Genomic DNA, 20139 nt, shown 5'->3' with positions numbered 1-20139 from the left:
TTGAACTGGCTACACCATTTCAGAGGGAAGTCAAGAGTCAACCCTATATTGCTATGGGTCTGGAGTCATATGTAGGCCAGATATGGATAGGATGGCATATTTCCTTCCTTAAAAGGGCATTCATGAACCAGATAAGTTTTTATGGCAATCAATGATAACTTCACGATCACCATTACTGAGAGTAGCTGCCACATGAACCCATGTTCTTCAAAGTATTTACCAGGGCTGTTGGATTATTAGCCCAGTGACATTACCATTACACCACTATTGCACATTCTTGCAAATGTGATAAAAGTTATACTTATGCCTTGTGTTTTGTTCTGTACTGAAGTAAACAAAAAAGGTTATGAAAGTACTTTTCTCCCTTCGAGACTCATAGGTAGGAATTTCATAGTTAATAGTCTAGAGTCATGCTACTGTAGAGATGTTGTGTGGAATGTTTAATTTTTAAGGATTAATAATAGGCTAAATAATAGAAAAGAAAAGGTCATGCTCCACGATAGTTATTTCAATTGCATAACTGTGACAAGTGTAGATCACAAGATACTGGTTTTGTGACCCTGGTGTTTACAATGTCTACTTGTGACTTTGATGACCTTGACCAATGTGTTTAAAATAGAAGGCCAAAATTCTCGGGTTCACGCTTTTCCCACAGAATTGTCGGGGGAGCATGACTTCCAGCTACCTGTGGTCATAATTGTGGGGATGTGGTCATATCTATACATGGAGAGGGCAATCCACACTTATATGGGTGCACCACTAATGCCCATCCCATTGTGCCAGTGGAACTCCATGTGACAAGTGCCACTCTGACAGAATCGAAGGGTTGAAAACTTTGAAAGTTGATAAATCAGCAGGGCCAGATGGATTGTTTCCGAGGCTGCTGAAGGAAGTCAGGAAGGAGATAGCAGATGCTCTGAGGATGATTTTCCAATCTTCACTAGATACAGGAGAGGTACCGGAGGACTGGAGAAATGCAAACGTAGTTCCATTGTTTAAAAAGGGATCAAAGGAAATGCCAAACAATTATAGGTCAGTTAGTCTTACATCGGTGGTGAGCAAATTAGTAGAATCAATCTTGAGAGATAGGATTAACTATCATGTGGAAAGGCATGGACTAGTCAGGGATGGTCAGCATGGATTTGTTAAAGGAAAGTCTTGCCTCACAAATTTGATTGAATTCTTTGAGGAAGTGACAAGAAGGGTTGATGAAGGTAGTGCAGTGGATGTTGTGTACATGGATTTTAGCAAGGCATTTGACAAGGTCCCACATGGCAAATTGGTCAGGAAAGTAAAAGCCCATGGGATTCAGGGTAATGTGGCAAACTGGATAAAAGGTTGGCTTTGTAACAGGAAACAAAGGGTAATGGTCGATGGATGCCCTTGCGAATGGAAATTTGGCTCATGTGGTGTTCCACAGGGCTTGGTGTTGGGACCCTTGTTGTTTGTGTTATATATTAATGATTTGGATGTGAATGTGAGGGGCACGATTGGGAAATTTGCAGATGACACAAAGATTGGCCGAGTAGTGGATAATGTAGAGGATAGCCATAATCTCCAAAACGATATAGGTGGGTTGGTGGAGTGGGCGGTAAAGTGGCAGATGGATTTTAACATAGAGAAGTGTGAGGTCATACATTTAGGGAGGTCAAACAGTTACAGGGATTACAAAATAAATGGGAATATACTAAGAAGGGTAGATGAAGTGAGAGATCTTGGCGTACAAATACACAGGTCTCTGAAGGCAGCAGTTCAAGTAGATAAGGTTGTAAAGAAGGCATATAGAATGCTCTCCTTCATTGGCAGAGGTATAGAATATAAAAGTAAGGATATAATGTTGGAATTGTATAAAACACTGGTGAGGCCACAACTGGAGTATTGTGTGCAATTCTGGTCACCACATTACAGGAAGGACGTAATAGCTCTGGAGAGAGTGCAGAGGAGGTTTACAAGAATGTTGCCAGGGTTAGAAAAGAATAGCTACGAGGAGAGATTGGATAGGTTGGGGTTATTTTCCTTAGAACAAAGAAGGCTGAGAGGTGACTTGACTGAGGTATACAAAATTATGAGGGGAATAGATAGAGTGGACAGGATAAAACTGTTTCCCTTGATGGAGAATTCTAGAACCAGGGGGCATAGATTCAAGATAAATGGTAGAAGGTGTAGGGGGAGAACTTTGGGAGAACATGAGGAAGAACTTTTTTACGCAGAGGGTAGTGGGTGTCTGGAATTCGCTGCCCAAGTTAATGGTAAAGGCAGAAACTTTAAAGTACCTGGATCTGCACCTAAAGTGCTGTAAGCTGCAGGGCTATGGACCAGGTGCAGGAAGGTGGGATTAGAAAGGGCATCTGGGTGTCCTCGAGCTGGCATGGACAAAATGGGCCGAATGGTCTCCTTCCGTGCTGTAACTTTTCTATGGTTCTATGGTTCTAAAGCAACCAAGGCCTGAAAAAGGAAGAGATATTTTAAAAGCATCTTCAATCAGGGAGGCAGGTGAACCAACTATTGAAGAACAATTGGTCTGCCTTCTGCCAACAATGATTTCCTGTTCACTTTTCTTAATGGGGCATTCCCAAATCCTGGCATGAAATTTACATCAACTCTCAAATGGCGTAGGTCTAATTGAGGCTACCGATGGCTCACTACATGGAATTCCAGTGATAACCCGGGAACATCCAGTTATGGGCAGGAATGAGAGAGAACTGAAACCTTGGTTCCCTTCCCTTACTGTGTGTTGAAGAGGAAGAGGAAGACATGTGTGTTTCTTAATGCCTGGGTGGAGGTCAATTTGAATAACCAGCAGCAAGCTTTCATGGGTTTGGATAAAGAGAATTATTCATTCATACATTCACACTGAAAACCTAAGGCTACATCTCACACACATACACACACACACACACACGGAAAATATAGTTAGAGAGAATAGTGCAATTTTGCAAGTTATATAAAAAATAGAATAATTTATAATTCATATGTTTGGCTCATCTTGAAAGAAAGAATGACCCGATGAAGAAAAAATTTCACTCCTGAAGCGTGGTCTAGGTGGATGAAACACCAGGAGTCATATCTCGGAACTGTTGAAGGAGCCCCTCAAAGAGATGGATTTTTAGGTTACATGTAGACCCAGGAGGTCAGTTTTCTGTATTGGTGGAGTTGAAAAGGAAAAGGCTTGGATACCTCACAGTGTTGCTTGTCTCCAGGTCTCAAGGCATATTTGTTGTTGCCTTTTCTGCTGCTTCTGTTTCTGCAGTTGTTCTGAGTAGTTTTGCAGACTGCACTAAAAGCATCTTTTTAAGGGTGACTAAAATTGCTACCTTTCCATGTGGTCCTTCACAGCTCTCTTCCAAATAATGTATGAGGTTTAAGTTAATTAGCCACAACCTTGGCCTTTGCAAACATCCACCCTGGGGTTTTAGACAATCATTGTCTTGGTTTCAAGATATCGCTATTTTCACCTCTTTAGTCTGGAATGTCCTTTTGCCCATTCGAGACATTGTGGCAGTTGTTTTTTGGAATCCACAGGCCAAGAGTCAGGTGAGCCGACAACGGCCATCTTTTGCAGCCCATCAGTGTCCAATTTGAAAGAAAAGTTAGTTCTGGAAGATTCCAAACCAATAACAGTTTGTGTTTTAAAAGTTATGAATAGGACATGTCTCTACTGGGCATGACAACCCCCCAGACCTGCCCTGTGTTAGGAGGACATAGGAGTGGTGGGAGTTGGAGAAAGGTTGGTGGTTGTTAAGCCATTGGATCTGGATTCTGTCCCAAAATTGTGGGCTGTTTATGGACTGACCTGATGAATTCTATCCAGCAGCGGATCAAAGTTTAGGGTTAAGAATGTCTAAGTTTGTTGATAACACAAAATTGTATTGGAAAAGGGAATAATATGATGAGATTGATATTATTCTAAGCCATGTAAGCAGATTAGTGACAAATAGTGTTCAATATTGAAAGCTACAATAATAAACACTAGTAGATACCCTTTATCATTGTTCACAGTAATTGAGAGGGTGCTTCACAAGGACAATTTACCATGTGACATACAACATATAATTCTACTGCTAACGCAAGTCTCTAGTTGAGCTAATCTTCCCCTTTAGGCTCACAAGGTCTAACTGATGCAAAAAGGAATATACTTAGTTCAATAAAAAAAATAATTGCTGTTATGCAGTCCCAGATGTCAATGTGAAGCTATTGATGAGGTTTATTTCCTTTTTAATTGTACGCAAAATTTGATGTCCCAAATACCACAAAAACTTTGTACCAGATACATTCAAGTCTGTGCACCCTTGGACCTTATGAGAGATGGGGATCTTCCAAGGGAGATGATTGAGATGGGAGACAGTGAAGCTTTTTTGGGGTTAAGGGGGCATCAAAATTGATGTTGAGGGAATGGTTAAGAAAATTGATGGCAGCAGAACTAGCCTGGTGAATGGAGGGCCAAAGGCTAAGAATAGCGCAGTTGTTAGTGAATTACCTTCCACATTTTGCCCATTTAGTCCATGTGGGAATAATAACTTCCATTGTTCAATCTTCAATGGCTTGTTCCTCATCCATCTGATTTTTTGGATGGGTGCCTCCAGTACACCAGGACAAGCATGGGCTGCTCATCCTATATATTGATATTGAATCCATTGTTGCATTTTAGGACAGGGTCAACATCTTGTAAACGGAAAACCCACTCCACTGCACACCTGGTGATGGAGCAAGAACCCTGGAATTTCTGGACCATTGACATGGTGAAGAATTACTATGAGACTGCATTATTCTCATGGTTCTGATGTCATTGAATTAGTTGAACTTGTTCCTTGTGACATATTATTTCCTCTTTTCACAAACGGTGTAAACAATTATTCACATCATTCTACACATGAATAATTTACATAGTGCTGGTGAAGTCTGAAGTCAATTTGACAGGGCTTAGTATCGGCACTATTCAGAAATATGTAAACAGGAATTGAACATTAAACTAATAATAACCTACTAGTGTTTGTGAATCTCAACGTCATAAAATGAATAACACTTATGTTCCTGTCAACAGAATTATTATTTTGCAAAGAGGTATGTGAGTGTCCAGTTGTGATAGAGTCTCAGTGATGGAGTTTTCACAGAATCACAGAATTGTTATGGTGCACTGGGAGGCCAATTGGTCCATCGTGTCCGCACCGGCTCTCCAAATGACCAATTCACTTAGTGCCACCCACCACCGCAACCCCCCCCGACCCCACCTCACCTTCTCCTGGCAACCCTGCACATTCTTCCTTTCAGGTAAAAGTCTAATTCCCTTTTGAATGCTTCAGTTGAACCTACTTCCGCCACATTCTCAGGCAGTGCATTCTAGATCCTAACCCTTCGCTGTGTGAAAAAGTTTCTCCTCATATCACTTTTGCTTCTTTTACTAATGACTTTAAATCGGTGCCCTCTCATTCTCGATCCTTTCACCAATGAGAACAGTTTCTCCCTATCTGCGCTGTCTAGACTCTTCGTGATTTTGAATACCTCTATCAAATCTCCTCTCGGCCTTTTCTCCTGTAAGGAAAACAATCCTAACTTCTCCAATCTGTCTTCATAACCGAAGTTCCCCATCCTTGGAACCATTCTCGTGAATCTTTTCTGCACTGTTTCGAGCTGGAAACTACTTACTCACCCATGAAATAGTAAATCCAGTACTAATATCCTACTGTTTGCATAACTTTGTTTTATTTTCTTTACTCTAATCTTTCATTCACAGTTGGAAGTGCAAGCACCACCCGGTGAGCCTATAGGATACATTGTCCAAAAATGGCACCCATGCTTGCCAAACTTTGTTATTCAAGATGAAAGCGAAGACGCTGTTTTGAAGATCCGTGGTCCATGCTGCGTTTCAAGCTGTGGCCGTGCAACTAACTTTAAGGTATGCCCTTAATGAGATGCCTGGAGTATGTTATTTACATTGGTCCAACTGGTACAAATAAAGTAAAAGCAAAATACTGCAGATGCTGGGAGATCTGAAATAAAGACAGAATATGCTGGAAAAACTCAGCAGGTCTGGCAGCATCTGTAGAGAGAGAAACAGCCATTTCGAGTCCAATATGACTCTTCTTCGGAGCTGCAATTAAAGCTTTGGGTCAATGAAATAGGAGGCTCCCAGTACACAATTCTCTTAAAAGATTCACTAACTGCATTATTAGTCATTCCTCCAGATGATAGATGAGTCTTCTCTAGATGGATGGCAGGAATGAACCCATTGCATTTAGTTATTAGGTGTTGGTGTCTTTTGAACCTTTAAGAGAGATGTCAAATTTTGCACCTTATTCTAATAATGCTATTTGTCAATTACAAATATTGAAAGAAAGAAAACACTTGGCGCAGAATTTTCGAGTTGGCGGGTGGCCACAACCGGTGGTGCCCGGGAACGGCCGGGCCATGGACCACTGACTGCGATTTCAAGCTGGCTGGCCAATTAACTGGCCTTTTGAAAGGTACGCTGAAAGGCTCAGCACAGCTGGGGTGGGGGCAGGAGGAGGGCGAGCGCTGAAGTCACCAGTGGGGGGAGTGCAGAAGGAAAACTCCCTGAAGGCAGACAGCTGCCTCAGCGAGCTGACAAATTAAAAATCAATTGAAGCAGAATTTAAAATCGAGGGAAAATGTCCGCCCATCAGAATGAGACACCCTCATTTTCTTCAAGGCATTTAAATCTTTCTTTTTATCAATCATGGAAACTTCTTCCGCCTTGGATGAGGTTTCCTCAAAAATGCAAAGAACGTCTGGCTGAATCTCCCGCCGGCCAACGGGCAGTGAAAAATCGCCGTCAATTGCTACTTTAATGGTCTTAGTAAAGCCTCTTAATTGCCAGCGGGCGTGCTGCCAACTCTCGCGCTTGCCCGCCGACCAAAATAACGCGCGATTGGGCGATGATGACGCGAGGACGCTCGCCCGATATCCTCGCGTGCTATTTCACGCTCGAGCGGGGTCAGGCACACCGAGGTCAAAATCCTGCCCTTGAATTTTTTTGGTTGCAGAATGCCCAAAAGCACTTTACAGCCAGTAAAATAGTTTTGAGCTGTAATCATTGTTGTAATATCAGGAAGCAGTGCAGGTAATCTGCATACTGCAAGGTCCCACAAAGAGAAGTGAGATAATAGGCCAGAAAACAAGCAACGGGAACGACCAGCACTTTAAATAATGCCACAGCTTCCCACCATTTTCAAGCACAAAGTTGGTGACTGAGAGGACCCCCTGGAGTTAGCAGCTATGTGGCTGGATCATGATCCAACATAAGCAGAATATAATGAGACCTGCTATTCTTGGGCAGGTGCCCTCACTGCCTGCTTAAGAGAACAGGTGTAAATTGCAACCCTCCAGCTTCCCATGCCCACCTGCCCAACCTCTGCATCCTTGTCGTACCATCGAAATTTAGTTTCAAAGTAGTGATTCAGATTGACCTTTTAATTTCAGTCCTGGTATTATATGCATGCGAAAGAAAGGAAGAAAAATATCAAGAGTAAATCCAGGGCTTCTCTTCTACAGCCCCTGCTAGCTACGCACCACCGTTGGGAACCTAGAAACAGCGTTTCCAATCACCCTCTCGGCTAGAAACAAATAGAAAGAGAAACAGCTATAAAATGTTTTTTTTTTAAATCCTTTACGAATATAGGAAAGTTCAGGACCACTAATCCATCTGTCTGTGCTCAAGAACGCATACCTCACAACCAGACACTCCTATAATATCTATCCAATTGTCTTTTCAATTTTTCCACAATATCTGCCTCCCTGGATAGTCTATTCTGCACATTCACCACCCTATGCATAAAGTCATTAAAACTAAAGTCTGCACACCTTTTCTCCTTCAAGCCAGTGTTGTCCAGTAAAAATTGCTGAGCAGCCACTTTCGCCGACTGTTCTAGCAACATGCATTAATTTTAGTAGCAAACACTTTACATAGGCTCATACAGCACAGGTAGGTGTACATGAATACACCATGCAAATATGAGTATTGAGATCACCTGCACAAAGTGCATCTATTACTCATCTTTTATTTGCCAATCAGCAATGCAGTTAGCCACACCTGGATTCCTAAATTATCTAGAAGTGGCTACAAACTAACATATTTGAAGTTTCAACCATGCCCACTCATTCTATTAACATATTATTCACATAAATTACATTCCATTCCATGTGTACTCTGTCCAAAGCCAGGTCCTTGGCTCATTGTCTGCTGATGCTTCACCCTAGGCCATTTTTCTTGGCCATTTTTGTCAGTGGTGGTTTGCCATTGCCTTACTTCCCTCTCAGCGGGAGCGCAAGGAAGTAGGTCCCAAGTCTACCTCAGCTTGAATAGGACCCACATGCGCTACCACCATTTTATCTGTTTTAATAATTAGAGAGGTAAATCATTGATGGTGATGGACAAGAGTATTAATTAAGGTATAAAACAGTCTGCTGGTTTGGTGCCTCTTGTCTTAAGATATCACTGAAGATCAACATAACCCTAAATGACTGCTCTCAATACTCAAGGGCAATGTCTTCTAAAAAGAGATGCTTCATGACTTGACAGAAGAATCTGTGTCCGGTTTTGCAATAGATTGTGCTGCAGGCATTACATAGCTATTACAGTAGTCACTCCCTTTACCCATGCTAAGTAAAATCTTTAGTTTCTGTAAAGGTTTAGTTTACGAATTGCTGTATTCATATTGACAAACCCCTCATACCCAACTGGATATGTTGTAACATAAAACCACGTCAGGCGTCATTGCAACACAGCCATTATGTTTCTCAAGTCATGCATTACCAAATATCCAAATTCATGGTCATATGACTCTCCCTCTAGAACAAGAAATGTGGATCAGTATCTATCCATTCAATGAACCACAGGCAAAATAATTAAGGAACTAAGGTTGTAGAACTTAGAAATTATTGTTGGCCATGTTTAATGCAAAACATTCTTCCGTGTATTGTTTAAATGAGTGATAAACCCACCTAAACAGATGCGGCTTACATTAAAAAGCAAATAAAGGAATGTCAGGAGCAAAATACTGCAGATGCTGGAATTCTGGAATAAAAACAGAAAGGTCAGCTACCTGAAACATTAACCCTGTTAATCTCCACAGATGCCACCTGACCTGTTGAGTATTTCCAGCATTTTCTGTTTTTACTCAAGGATTGTCAGGGACTCAATATTGGATATTGTACATTGGACTCGAAAAGTTAACTCTGTTTCTCTCTCCACAGATGCTGCCAGACCTGCTGAGTTTTCCCAGCACTTTCTGTTGTTATTTTGGGCTAATAGCTCCACTGATAATTTCTAGGCTTAAATTACTTTAAATTTCTCCTGATATCCCTGTGAAATAGAGTGAGGGGTGATGGGGACTGAAGGTGCCAACATAATGCCTTGAGATAATCAAGGCCTAGTGGGGGGTGGGGGTTGGCAGGGCGGGGTTGGGGGGGTGGTGGTGGTGGGGTTGGGGTTGGCGGTGGGGTGGTTGGATTCAGAGCAAATGGTGAGTTGCTATGCTATGTTGCTGCAGCTAAATTGTTTATTATTGTTACTGGCTGCAAAATGGGGAAACGTGGTATATTTTAGTCCTGACACACCTTCCTTTCAAGAACATTGAATAGTTATTCTCATCAGCTCTCATTTTCGAGCTTAAATGACTTGCATTCTAGCTTCACCCCAGAGACTGAAACATATAATCCTGGCATTATACTGAAGTACTCAATGCTGCACTGTTGGAGGTTTTGACTTTTGGATGAGATGTTGAACAGAGGTCCTATCTGCTCTCTCAGGTAGACATTAAAGATCCAATGGTATTACACAGGAAAGAGCAGGAGAGTTCTTCAGTGACCTGAAAAACACTTGCTAACATCACAAAGATAGATTCCATCATCTGCAGTGCTGTCATTGGTACATATACCCAGATTTTGTCATCAACGGTGAACCGTGCTCACATCTGACCTTGAAGAAAGCTGCCCACAAAGGTTTAGCAATCTCTGTGGCGTGGATTGCACCTTTCCCGATGTTACTTTCAGTCTGACGTCAGCTCAAGGGGTTAGCTGGCATCCAGCGAAAGTAATGCATCATCAAGCAAGATAAGCAGCTAATCATAATGAAGAATTCTCACAGACAGCAAACAAGGAAGTAAAAAGTACTGATTATTTTGCGCTGTTTAATCGTTTTATGGTCAGCAAAATAAAGATTGGGACATACACATGGGATTAAGGTTGAAGCTGAAATATCACAAACAGCTTCGAAAAGTTTTTTTTTAAATTATTATTTACAATGTCTATGGAAATTGCTTTTATCATATTGGAGAAATTTGATATTCCACAAATAGAAAATGACTGTTTCAGGAGCAGAGAGGTTGTTCAGCAATATTTATGAACTCGTTACGCTGTTAAAAACCTTCATCCAACAAGACGTAATATTTTTTAGGCTTTTTATAGTGAGTCTAATTGTATAAAAGTGGGAGTTCATGTCAGTTCAAGTGATTTCAGAAGTGCCATCCTGTGAGGTGCAGAGAGTCATTGACAACAACTTCTGGGTTCCTGTGTGTAATTGTGCTGTGTAGGTGCCAGAGTTTGCAGTCAGGTTCACAGTGTAATGGTAGTGAATGCTGATAATTTTGCCATCATTGCAACTGTGAAACCCAAACCATTGAATTGAATCATGCAGCACAGAAGGAGGTAATTGGGCCCATTGTCAGTTTTTTGAAATGGCTATATGGGTCCCACGCTCCTGCTCTTTCCCATAGCCCTGAAAATATTTCCTTTTCAAATATTTATCTCATTCTTTTTTGAAAGTTGCCACTAAACATGCGCTCACCAGTCTTTCAGGAAGTGCATTCCAGATAGTTCACTAGGCAACAACATTTCTCTTCATCTCACCTCAGGTTTTCTTTTGCCAATTACCTTAAATAGCCCTGCACTCAGGCATGTCCTAACTAAGGTCATGAGGTTCTTGGCTCACTTACCAAGGGAGAGGAGTTGAGATGGTTTCATGTTGCTTTCCTCAGGGATTTTATCATCGTGGTATCTTCTACTAGGTGGGTGCAACCAAGGGTAAAAAGCTGCAACCACCCATGGTGAAGGGTGGGAGAGAGGACGGAGCAGCTTCTCCTATTGGGTACAAGTGTCCTCCACTGGACGTCAACCCGAAATTCAGCCTTCTACCTCCAATGACTCAGTGAGGCTGTCTAGGGTAGAGCTTAAACACTGTGCCTTCTAGTTAAAGGACGGGTAAACCACTGAGCCACTGGACACTATCTGGGCATGAATACCCCTCCGAATATAAACACATTACTTAGCATATTCCAGTCTCTACTCACCAGGACTGTCAGGAGTGGAGTTTGGATTCTGTACCTTCAGATTCAGTGATGCAATGTTACCATAAAGCCATAAGCTCGTTTCCCTCAATCAAATGAACTGGGCAATTATCTAATTACTCTTTATGGGATCTAGCTATGTGCAGGTTGCCTTCTGCAACTGCAGACATCACAACAGTGATTATACTTCAAGAGTATTTAGTTGGCCGTGAAGCATTTTGGGGCATCCTGAAGAAATAAAAGGTGCTAGATAAATACGAGTTCTTTCTTTTCAACCTGGGGCAGAATTTTACATCCTGTGAGCGGGCGCATGCCAGACCTGACCAGGCGTAAAATAACAAGGGATTGCAATAATGTCGGGCAAGTGTCCTGATGTCATCATGCACTCACGCAATATTTCAGTCAGCGGGTCAGCAGTGCACTCGCCGACAATTAAGAGGCCTATTAAGGCCATTAAAGTATTAATTAAGAGAGATTTTTTTGCTGCCCATCCAACCTTACGGTTGGCGGGCGGGCGAACCAGTCAGGCAGCCTTTGGAGTTTTGAGGAAACCTCATCCACAGGCGGGATGAGGCTTCCGGCATTAATTTTAAAAAATGTTTTGATATAATTTTTTTTGGGTAGAATTTTTGGGTCGGCGAGCAAGGGTGGGGCCCGCTCGCTGACACGTAAAATGACGCGCGGTGACATCGGGCGGGCGTCCTGATGTCACCGCGCACCATTTGGATTTTCAGTTTGGCGGGCATGCAGCTGAGTCAGCTGTGCGTCCACCGAACTGTCAAAGGCCTATTAAGGCCTGTTAAAAACTAATTGCAATAATTAAATGAGCTGCCCGTCCAGCCTTAAAGTTGACGGGCAGGCGAAGAGCCCAGGCGGCCTTCGCGTTTTTCAAGGAACCTCGTCCATGGGCAGGATGAGGTTTCATGAAATGTTTAAAAATTCAATAAAGTATTTTTTAAAAATTCATTGACATGTCCCAGCTCATGTGCCACTGTCTAAAAGTTTTTAAAGTTTCAAATTTCTTTATTTGGATGTTTAAAACTTAAACAAATCTTCCTGAGGCACCTCCGTGCCTCAGGGGGATCTCTGCGCTCTTTCGCACGCGTGCCCGAAAGAGTGCAGGCCCTGACTCAGGGAATTCCACCCCCCCACCCCCCATCCCGCACAGGGAGTGCTCAGCGCTTCCGGGCGAGCGTTACGATGGGCAGGCCAACGTAAAATGGCGGCGCAGCCCCGATCGGGGGCGCCGATCAGATTCGTGCCCGCTCCCGCACAGCCCTCCCGACGGGGGGAATTTTCTGCCCATTATGTATATGTCCATGTGAGTGAGTCCTACGTGGGGACATTTCTGCCAGATTTTTCAAATCTTTGTTTTTGACTATAAAATTCTTCAGCTCCCTGAGGCAGCTCTCTGCCTTCAGGGCGCTTTCATTGTGTGCTCTGCCGCACATGCAGAGACTTCAGCGCTCGCTCTCCTCCCACCCCCACCCCGGCAGCGTTGAGCCTTTCAGCAGAGGTTTCATGCTGGCTGGCTGGGCCGGTAATTAACCAGCCGGCGTGAAATCACGGTTGGGTTGGGGACGAATCGCAGACCATTTCCCAGCCGTTCCCAGGCTTTCCCATCGCGTCCGCCCGAAAATCCTGCCCTGGAGTAGCGTCGAATACCATTGATGGAGGTCTTGCATGGTTACAATTTTTACTATTTCATTACAGATTAAAAACCTTGATGCATCTAAAACAATTGGAAATATAGCAAAGAACTGGAGTGGATTAATTACTGAAGTTCTCACAGATGTAGATAACTTTGAGGTCAAATTTCCAATGACGTTGGATGTCAGGATTAAAGCCACCCTGATGGGCGCCTGCTTTTTAATTGTAAGTATAAAGATTTTAGTGAAACATGTGGTTGACTTATCAGCTTGTTAACAGAGCTGAGAGGGTCTGAATTACAAAGAAAGATGAGTCACTAGTATCTTCTCAAACTAAGAAAGTTGAGAGAAAATTTAGTAAAAGTGTTCAAAATATTATTTTAGGAATTGAAGGGTTACTTCCATTGGTATGTACAGGACTCCTCCACCAGGTATCATGCCTTTAGGGGTTTTTGTCAACCCAGTCCATGATTATGCTTGGCAAAGCAGTGCAGTGGTTTGTCATTGCCCTCTGCAGTGTGGTAACCAGGAAACCCTCCCACGCTTACCACCTGCTACATTGGAAGGATTCACAGGCTGATAGTCAATCTGTTTGGCTACATTACAAACACACCTTCCGTGGCCATCAAGTCCTGAAGTGGGATGTGAACCCAGAGCTTCTGGCCCAGAAATAGGGAACACTGCCACAAGACCTTCCACATACAAAACTACGAATTGAAAATTAGTAGTGGGTAAATAAAAGAAGTTAAAGGAATCTTTGTCATGCAAAATCAGAATGTGGAATGCTTTACCACAAGTGGCGATCATTGTTAAATTGGTTGCAGCATTAAAGAAAGATACAGGAATATTACTTGAAGAAGAAGAATACAAAAGCCTTTGAGGAGAAAGCAAGAGAATGGGGTTAGCCTGGGGGGAAAGAAGGAAAAGTGGATACAATAAAGCAGCTCCTGAGAGAGACCTGGATGCAACATTGACAAGAAAGGGTGAATAGCATTCTGCCATGAATTTCTCTAGGGGAGATTTTAACAGTGCCTGCTTTGGTTGTCACCAGGGTGTCAGGCAGTTAAAATTGCTCAGGGAACTTGCCCACTGGTGTATCATAGCCGCCTGTTTTAACCCAATCTGAGTTGGTGGAAAGCACACCTGACAGGAGCCATAGAGGTACCTCATGGAAAGGTCAAACTTCAAGGGTATAATTGTGGCCTGGTTGCTATTTTAACCATGGGGCTGCCATTTTGGCTTTCCCACCAGGTCAACCTCATGGCAAGAGAAGCCGTGGATAGTTTACCACCTGCTTCCGCCCCTACCTGCCCATTCCCACCTTGGGATAAAAGCAGGGTCCCATCTTTGGTGATCAGGCTAGGAAAATATTTAACTATCTTCTTGTACATTAGAGGGGGACAGTGGTGTAACTGGATTCGTAATCCAGAGGTGTAGGCTAATGCTCCAGGGACATGGGTTCAAGTCCCACCATGGTAGCTGGTGGAATTTAATTTCAATGAATAAATCTGGAATATAAAGCTAGTCTTAGTAATGGTGGCTATGAAACTATTGTCGTCAAAATCCATCCAATTCACCATTATCCTTTAGGAGATTCGGTAGGTAGGTCAGGTGTTTCTCACGTGTTGGTGCAGACTCGATGGGCCGAAGGGCCTCTTCTGCACTGTGTGATTCTGTGTGATTCTGTGAAAGTAAATCTGTTGTCTTTACCTGGTCTGGCCTACATGTGACTCCAGACACACAGCAATGTGATTGACTCTTAACTGCCCTCTGAAATGGTCAGTTCAAGGGCAATTAGGAATGAGAAACAAATGCTGACTTTGCCAGTGATGCCCACATTTCGTGAAAGAATAAAGAACATTAAATAAAGATTATCTGCTCCTATCACTGCTTGCTTATCTCCACAATCACCACACCCTCAACTTCTCTCTCTCCCCCCGCCCCCCCCACCTTAAACCAGCTTATATTTCACCTTTCTCCTAACTATGCTTCAGTTCTGCCGAAGGGTCATGAAGACTCGAAACGTTGACTGATTTCTTCTCCACCGATGCTGCCAGACCTGCTGAGTTTTTCCAGGTAATTCTGTTTTTGTTTTGGATTTCCAGCATCCGCAGTAGCTTTTAGCTTTTTGTTTTTATTAAATAAAGGATAACCATCAGAGAAGCGATTTTCATTACACAATTAAGGTTAAAGAGAAAGCATCAGTTTCAACATTTTTAAAAAATCAATTCCTAAGAATTATCATCAACAGTAATACCTCCATATGACCTTCACATCCCAGGGTTAGGGGAAAGAGGCAAGTGCCAGTTGGAATCTCCTGCTTACGAACAGTTTCCAGTGGTCCTTACTGAGAACAGGGTGAGGGAGGATAGAATCAAGCTCAACTGGGACACGCTGGGCGGGACTTTTGCCCCAGTATGGGGACGGGTGGGCACATAATTTCACGCCACTGACCAGTGTACTGGGCTTGCCAGTACCATTCTACCCCCCACCCACCCCCGAACCATTTTTCTGGAGACTGGTTCGGGAGCAGAACAGTGTGCCTGCAGACAGCAGGTCGCATGTTCACACAATTTAAAGATCAAGAAAGGCCAATTATCAGAGGCTGACTGGAATTTTCCAATTCAGGCAAAATTACTTTCAGGTGCCTGCCTCCCACACGGGGCAGGGTTGGGAGCACCCCCTGACCCTGGAGTCCTGACCCAAAATGGAAAGTCCTCCCCCATGGTCGAATAGCCTTCCACCAGTCACTGTTTAGAGTGACATATGGGCGGAATTTTCTGCCCGCATAAGCAGTGGGAATCGTGGCGGGCAGGGGAGCAAGATTTGGCGGGAGGCCAAAATTCAGTTTCCCCAAGTTGGGAAATTAGTTTGGAATCTTGCTCTCCTAGATTTCATAGCGAGTTAAAGGCAGGTCGAGTGTCCTGGATAGAGTGGACATGGGGAAGATGTTTCCATTGGTAGGAGAGACTAGGACCCGAGGGCACAGCCTCAGAGTAAAGGGAAGACCTTTTAGAACAGAGATGAGGAGAAACTTCTTTAGCCAGAGAGTGGTGAATCTATGGAATTCATTGCCACAGAAGGCTGTGGAGGCCAGGTCATTGAGTGTATTTAAGACCAAGATAGATAGGTTCTAGATTGGTAAGGGGATCAAAGGTTATGGGGAGAAGGCGGGAGAATGGGGTTGAGAAACTTATCAGCCATGATTGAATGGCGGAGCAGACTCGATGAGCCGATTGGCCTAATTTCTGCTCCTATGTCTTATGGTCTTATGGTCCCACTGATCTATGTTGGGAACCCCATCTGCATCTCATGAGTGGTCATTAAAAGCCAACACACTGGAATCTTGTCCCCCTCCAAATTTAGCGGGAATTTGGAACGTTCTGTTTTGCGACTGTATACGAGCGGCAGGCGCCTGGCGAGGTAGACTTCTTCTTGGACTCTCGGGTCAGTGGATGCTGCTTTCGCCTTCCTTTCATACAGTCACTGAGAGATATCAGCCTCCTGTCACACACGCTGCACCAAGGCTGGACACAGGGGAGGGGGTCAGACTGGGTGTGGAGGGGGGGTGCGGGGGGAGGGTAGTCAAGGGGTAGAGTGGAAGAGTGAATGGATGCCCGAGTGCCGTTCAAATATGGCACTCAGATGTGGTAGCCACCGAGGTAATGGCTGGATAGGCCATTTCCTGCCCACCTCACTGCGAGATTCAACATGCTTCTCAGGGCTGCCGTAATTAATGAGCTGAGCAGCGCGGGATCTCGTGTGTTCAACCGGCCCCTTCTCCAGCGGAAGTCACTCCAACATTCGCTTCTGCCACCAGGCTTAGGGCGGAATCATCCCAGGTTTTCACTAAGTGCAGTAGTGGGCGGGTATAACGACGTTTTACCCGCTGGCCGCGATGGCTGGTTTTCACACTGTATCATCACCAACACGCCACGTTATTTATGCATTCCTAGGAAACGCGCCGTTTCCATGGCAGACGGGCTCTCATTCGCCTGCCGTGCCATCACCTCACCACTTCATCATGCCGGGCGCCATATTTGAAGGGCTGCCGCACGTACCACATCCCAGTGCTTTCAGCCCACGACTGCTGCAGGGAAGATGTCCATGAAAGGCAAGAAGGCTGCAGCCCCCAGGTTTAGTGACGCATCACTGGAACAACTTTTGGATTCGTGGAGTCCTGCCACGATGTCCTCTGCCCCCGCAGGATGGGCACTGGCGTCACCAACCAGTCCTGGGAGACTGTGGTAGTGGTGGTCAGTGGCAGTGGTGGTCAGTGCCAATGCCCTTCAAAAGAGGATCCAGTGCCACAAGAGGACGAATGATGTCCTCCATTCCACCAGGGTAAGTCACTCTTCTCATCACTCTCAACTCACACACTCACAAACCCATCACACATCCACAGGACCCTCACTCACTGCCGGTTCAAGGGTCATCACCATTTACTCTCTCACACTCACCATCATTGTCCTCATCCTGTCCATGGGACCACTCACCACCCACACAGGCCAGGCATACTTATCATCTGATCTAGCTGGCATCCTGCTTACACTCTCTCGATTTTTATTCATGCAGGACAAGCTAGCAAACAAGAGGGAGAGGTCGCAGACCAGTGGAGGAATGCCTGAAATCAAGGCCCTCACCAAGCTTGAACCATCGGGGAGACTGGTCCAAACTGGGATGATGACATTGCAGGGGGCTGTGAGCGCCTCCACCAGTGACTGCTCTATAGCCAGCTTTAGGAAGGAGATTGAACAACGTGTGCAGTCGTCCAACTGTTCTGCAATCCACTAAAACGCTCATAACTTTGCATTGTGTGTCCAAGAGGTGAAAAGCTCTGGAGCACTTGGTGGCACTTTGATGCCTCTGCATTGCTTGAGCGGGCAGATAAGCTAGAAGCCCAACTCCAATCATATCAATGCGGCTGTGCCTGAACTGTCTCAGCTGCAGAGGAATAGTCACTTTATGCAAGGTTGCCTTACTGCATGGCTGCTTCCTTCACCCACCCTATGCCACACCAAATGCTTGTGCACTATATTCAATGGCAGGGCTGCCCTTCCTCCCCCAACAAGTCACCTCAGCGGCAGGGATACCCCTGACCACCCCCCAACGCTCCTCAATCTTGAAGTGCAACAGGCAATCCTGGTGAGCGCTGCACATCATTGCTCTGTACTCACCTCAGACTTCCCCTCAAAGTGCAACTCACCAAGTGCACGCCGTTTATATGCTGTTGTGAAACACATCGGCGTGCTTTCCCGCCGACGTGGGCGGACGTCCCAGCGGGACGGGGGGAATGAGTCTGGCGGGCTGGCCTAATAATGATATGCTGATGTATTACAATGAGGTTCTTGATGTCCAAAGGCAGGAAACACAGCCTGCCATCAGCGGGCTGAGTGGGCGGTTGCGAACTGGTTTCAAGCCGTCGTGAAACCAATCACGCCATATTGTCTGCTCACGCTGCTGAAAATGCCCAACGCCAGCAGGCACGGAAAATCCCAGCCTTAGCCTCCGCAATGGAAAATCCTCCCATGGAGAGAGCTATCAAAACCCCTGGAACTATATCTCAGCATGAGTCAGTAACCTCAGGAGGAATCTGGAGAGAAAATACAAAGAACGTAATTACATTGTAATTACACCATAGGATAATTAATGTGTAAATACTTCTGCCCATTATTTTAACTGAGACATTCATCCATTTATTTTAATTGGGTCAAGAGAGCAAGTTTCATCCAGATGTGTTCATAGCCTTCATAGGATAATATTTGCACAGCAGAATTTCACAGTCAGTGTCTTCAAAGCTGAGATATATAGAAGACGAGGTTGTCATTGGTAAAGCACTGTATCATCATTCACTGCTTATGATTTCCTCTATGATATGTTGCAACTCACCCCATAGATTTTGTAATCCTAGATTTAATGATGATTGAACAGTTCTTTCATCTTTTCTGATTCCTATTCAACATTGTCAAAATGAAAGTAATTTGATTTACATCCGAAATGAACTTGTTATCAAACACAACATCTAATTTGACTCAAAGTTGAGCTTCCGATTCCAGATCCTCTTCATTACAAAGACCACCTCCATAATACAGCCCAGCTCTGCCCTTCTTTCAGCCCATCTACGGGTGCATTCACCACCTCCAAATTTGGTTATTCCAACTATTCTATCCCATACAAACTCACTAACCCATTAATTCTGAGCTGGCATTCCCTGATGCATCAAATTTAAAATTCTTATCCTTGTCTTCAAAACCCATCATTGCCTCAGCATTCCCTCTCTCTATGTGAGCTTCTCCACTCCAGTCTCCAGTACTTCCCGAGAACTCTGCCAACTCCGGCCTCCTGTGGACCCCGAAAATCTTTTTGCCCCACCATTGGCGGTTCTGCCTTCAGTTACCTGGCCTTCAGTCCCTAGAATTCCCTCCCGGAACATCTTCAAAGTCTCAGCCTCCTTCTCGTCCTTTAGAACTCTTCTTCTTCGAAACTCAGTGTCAGTTTTTAACTGATGATGCTTCTGCAAAGCACATCTGGATGTTTTTCGAAGTTGAAAATGTTGTATAAATGGATGCTGAATGAAACTGTCCTTTTGCAGGATTATATGTACTATGAAACCAGACCACGATAAGAAGCGGATGATTGGAGTGTGGCAGATAGAAAAAAATACAGCCTGAGTAAGTAAACAGATGAAAAATCCCCTCTTTTCCCTGCGCACAAATTTATCAGCATTCATTCACTGTAACTGTGTTACAATTTCAAACAATAACTCTGTTGCTTTTATAATTAAATTTACAGGGATCAAGTACATCGAGAAGCTATTTCAAAACTATTTTTTCCCCATTACTGATGGATCTGCCATTCCCAGAGGACATTACTTACAATGTCCTTTCTCATTGAAAATTTTTGACTTTGACGTCTAGTAAGGTGAAGTATGACCATGTTGAGTGTGTGGGGAGAAGGAGGCTCTCAGGGAAGAGAGAAATCCAGTACGGTGGTGGGGGAAGGGGTGGTGCTGGAGTGGGGGAAACAATTTTCCTTTAAAGCTCACAAGCAATAGACCTTGAAACTACACCATGGAATACAAGTGTGTACATTCTTAAATAAAAATCAGAAAATGCTGGAATCCCTCAATGCACCACACAACAACTGTGGAGAGAGAAACAGAGTTAATGGGCAGAATTTTCTGCCTGCCT

The 20139-nt window shown here is 44.1% G+C and overlaps 1 protein-coding gene across 1 annotated transcript in view; it reads left to right on the top strand.

Moving 5' to 3' along the window:
- The window catches only part of LOC144694093 (phospholipid scramblase 1-like), a 35776-nt gene extending 15853 nt beyond the window's left edge, over positions 1 to 19923 (top strand). Inside the window, exons 5-8 of the mRNA XM_078564452.1 lie at positions 5732 to 5893; positions 13014 to 13175; positions 19542 to 19620; positions 19742 to 19923. Of these exons, the coding sequence (XP_078420578.1) occupies positions 5732 to 5893; positions 13014 to 13175; positions 19542 to 19574 (357 nt within the window). The 3' untranslated portion in view covers positions 19575 to 19620; positions 19742 to 19923. The remainder of the gene's footprint in view (positions 1 to 5731; positions 5894 to 13013; positions 13176 to 19541; positions 19621 to 19741) is intronic.
- The last annotated feature ends 216 nt before the right edge of the window (positions 19924 to 20139 follow it).

Source organism: Cetorhinus maximus, chromosome 19 (genome assembly GCF_964194155.1).
Source record: "Cetorhinus maximus chromosome 19, sCetMax3.hap1.1, whole genome shotgun sequence".
NCBI lineage: Eukaryota > Metazoa > Chordata > Chondrichthyes > Lamniformes > Cetorhinidae > Cetorhinus > Cetorhinus maximus.
Note: the sequence above shows the minus strand (reverse complement) of the source record. Positions and strands in the feature narration are given on the sequence as shown.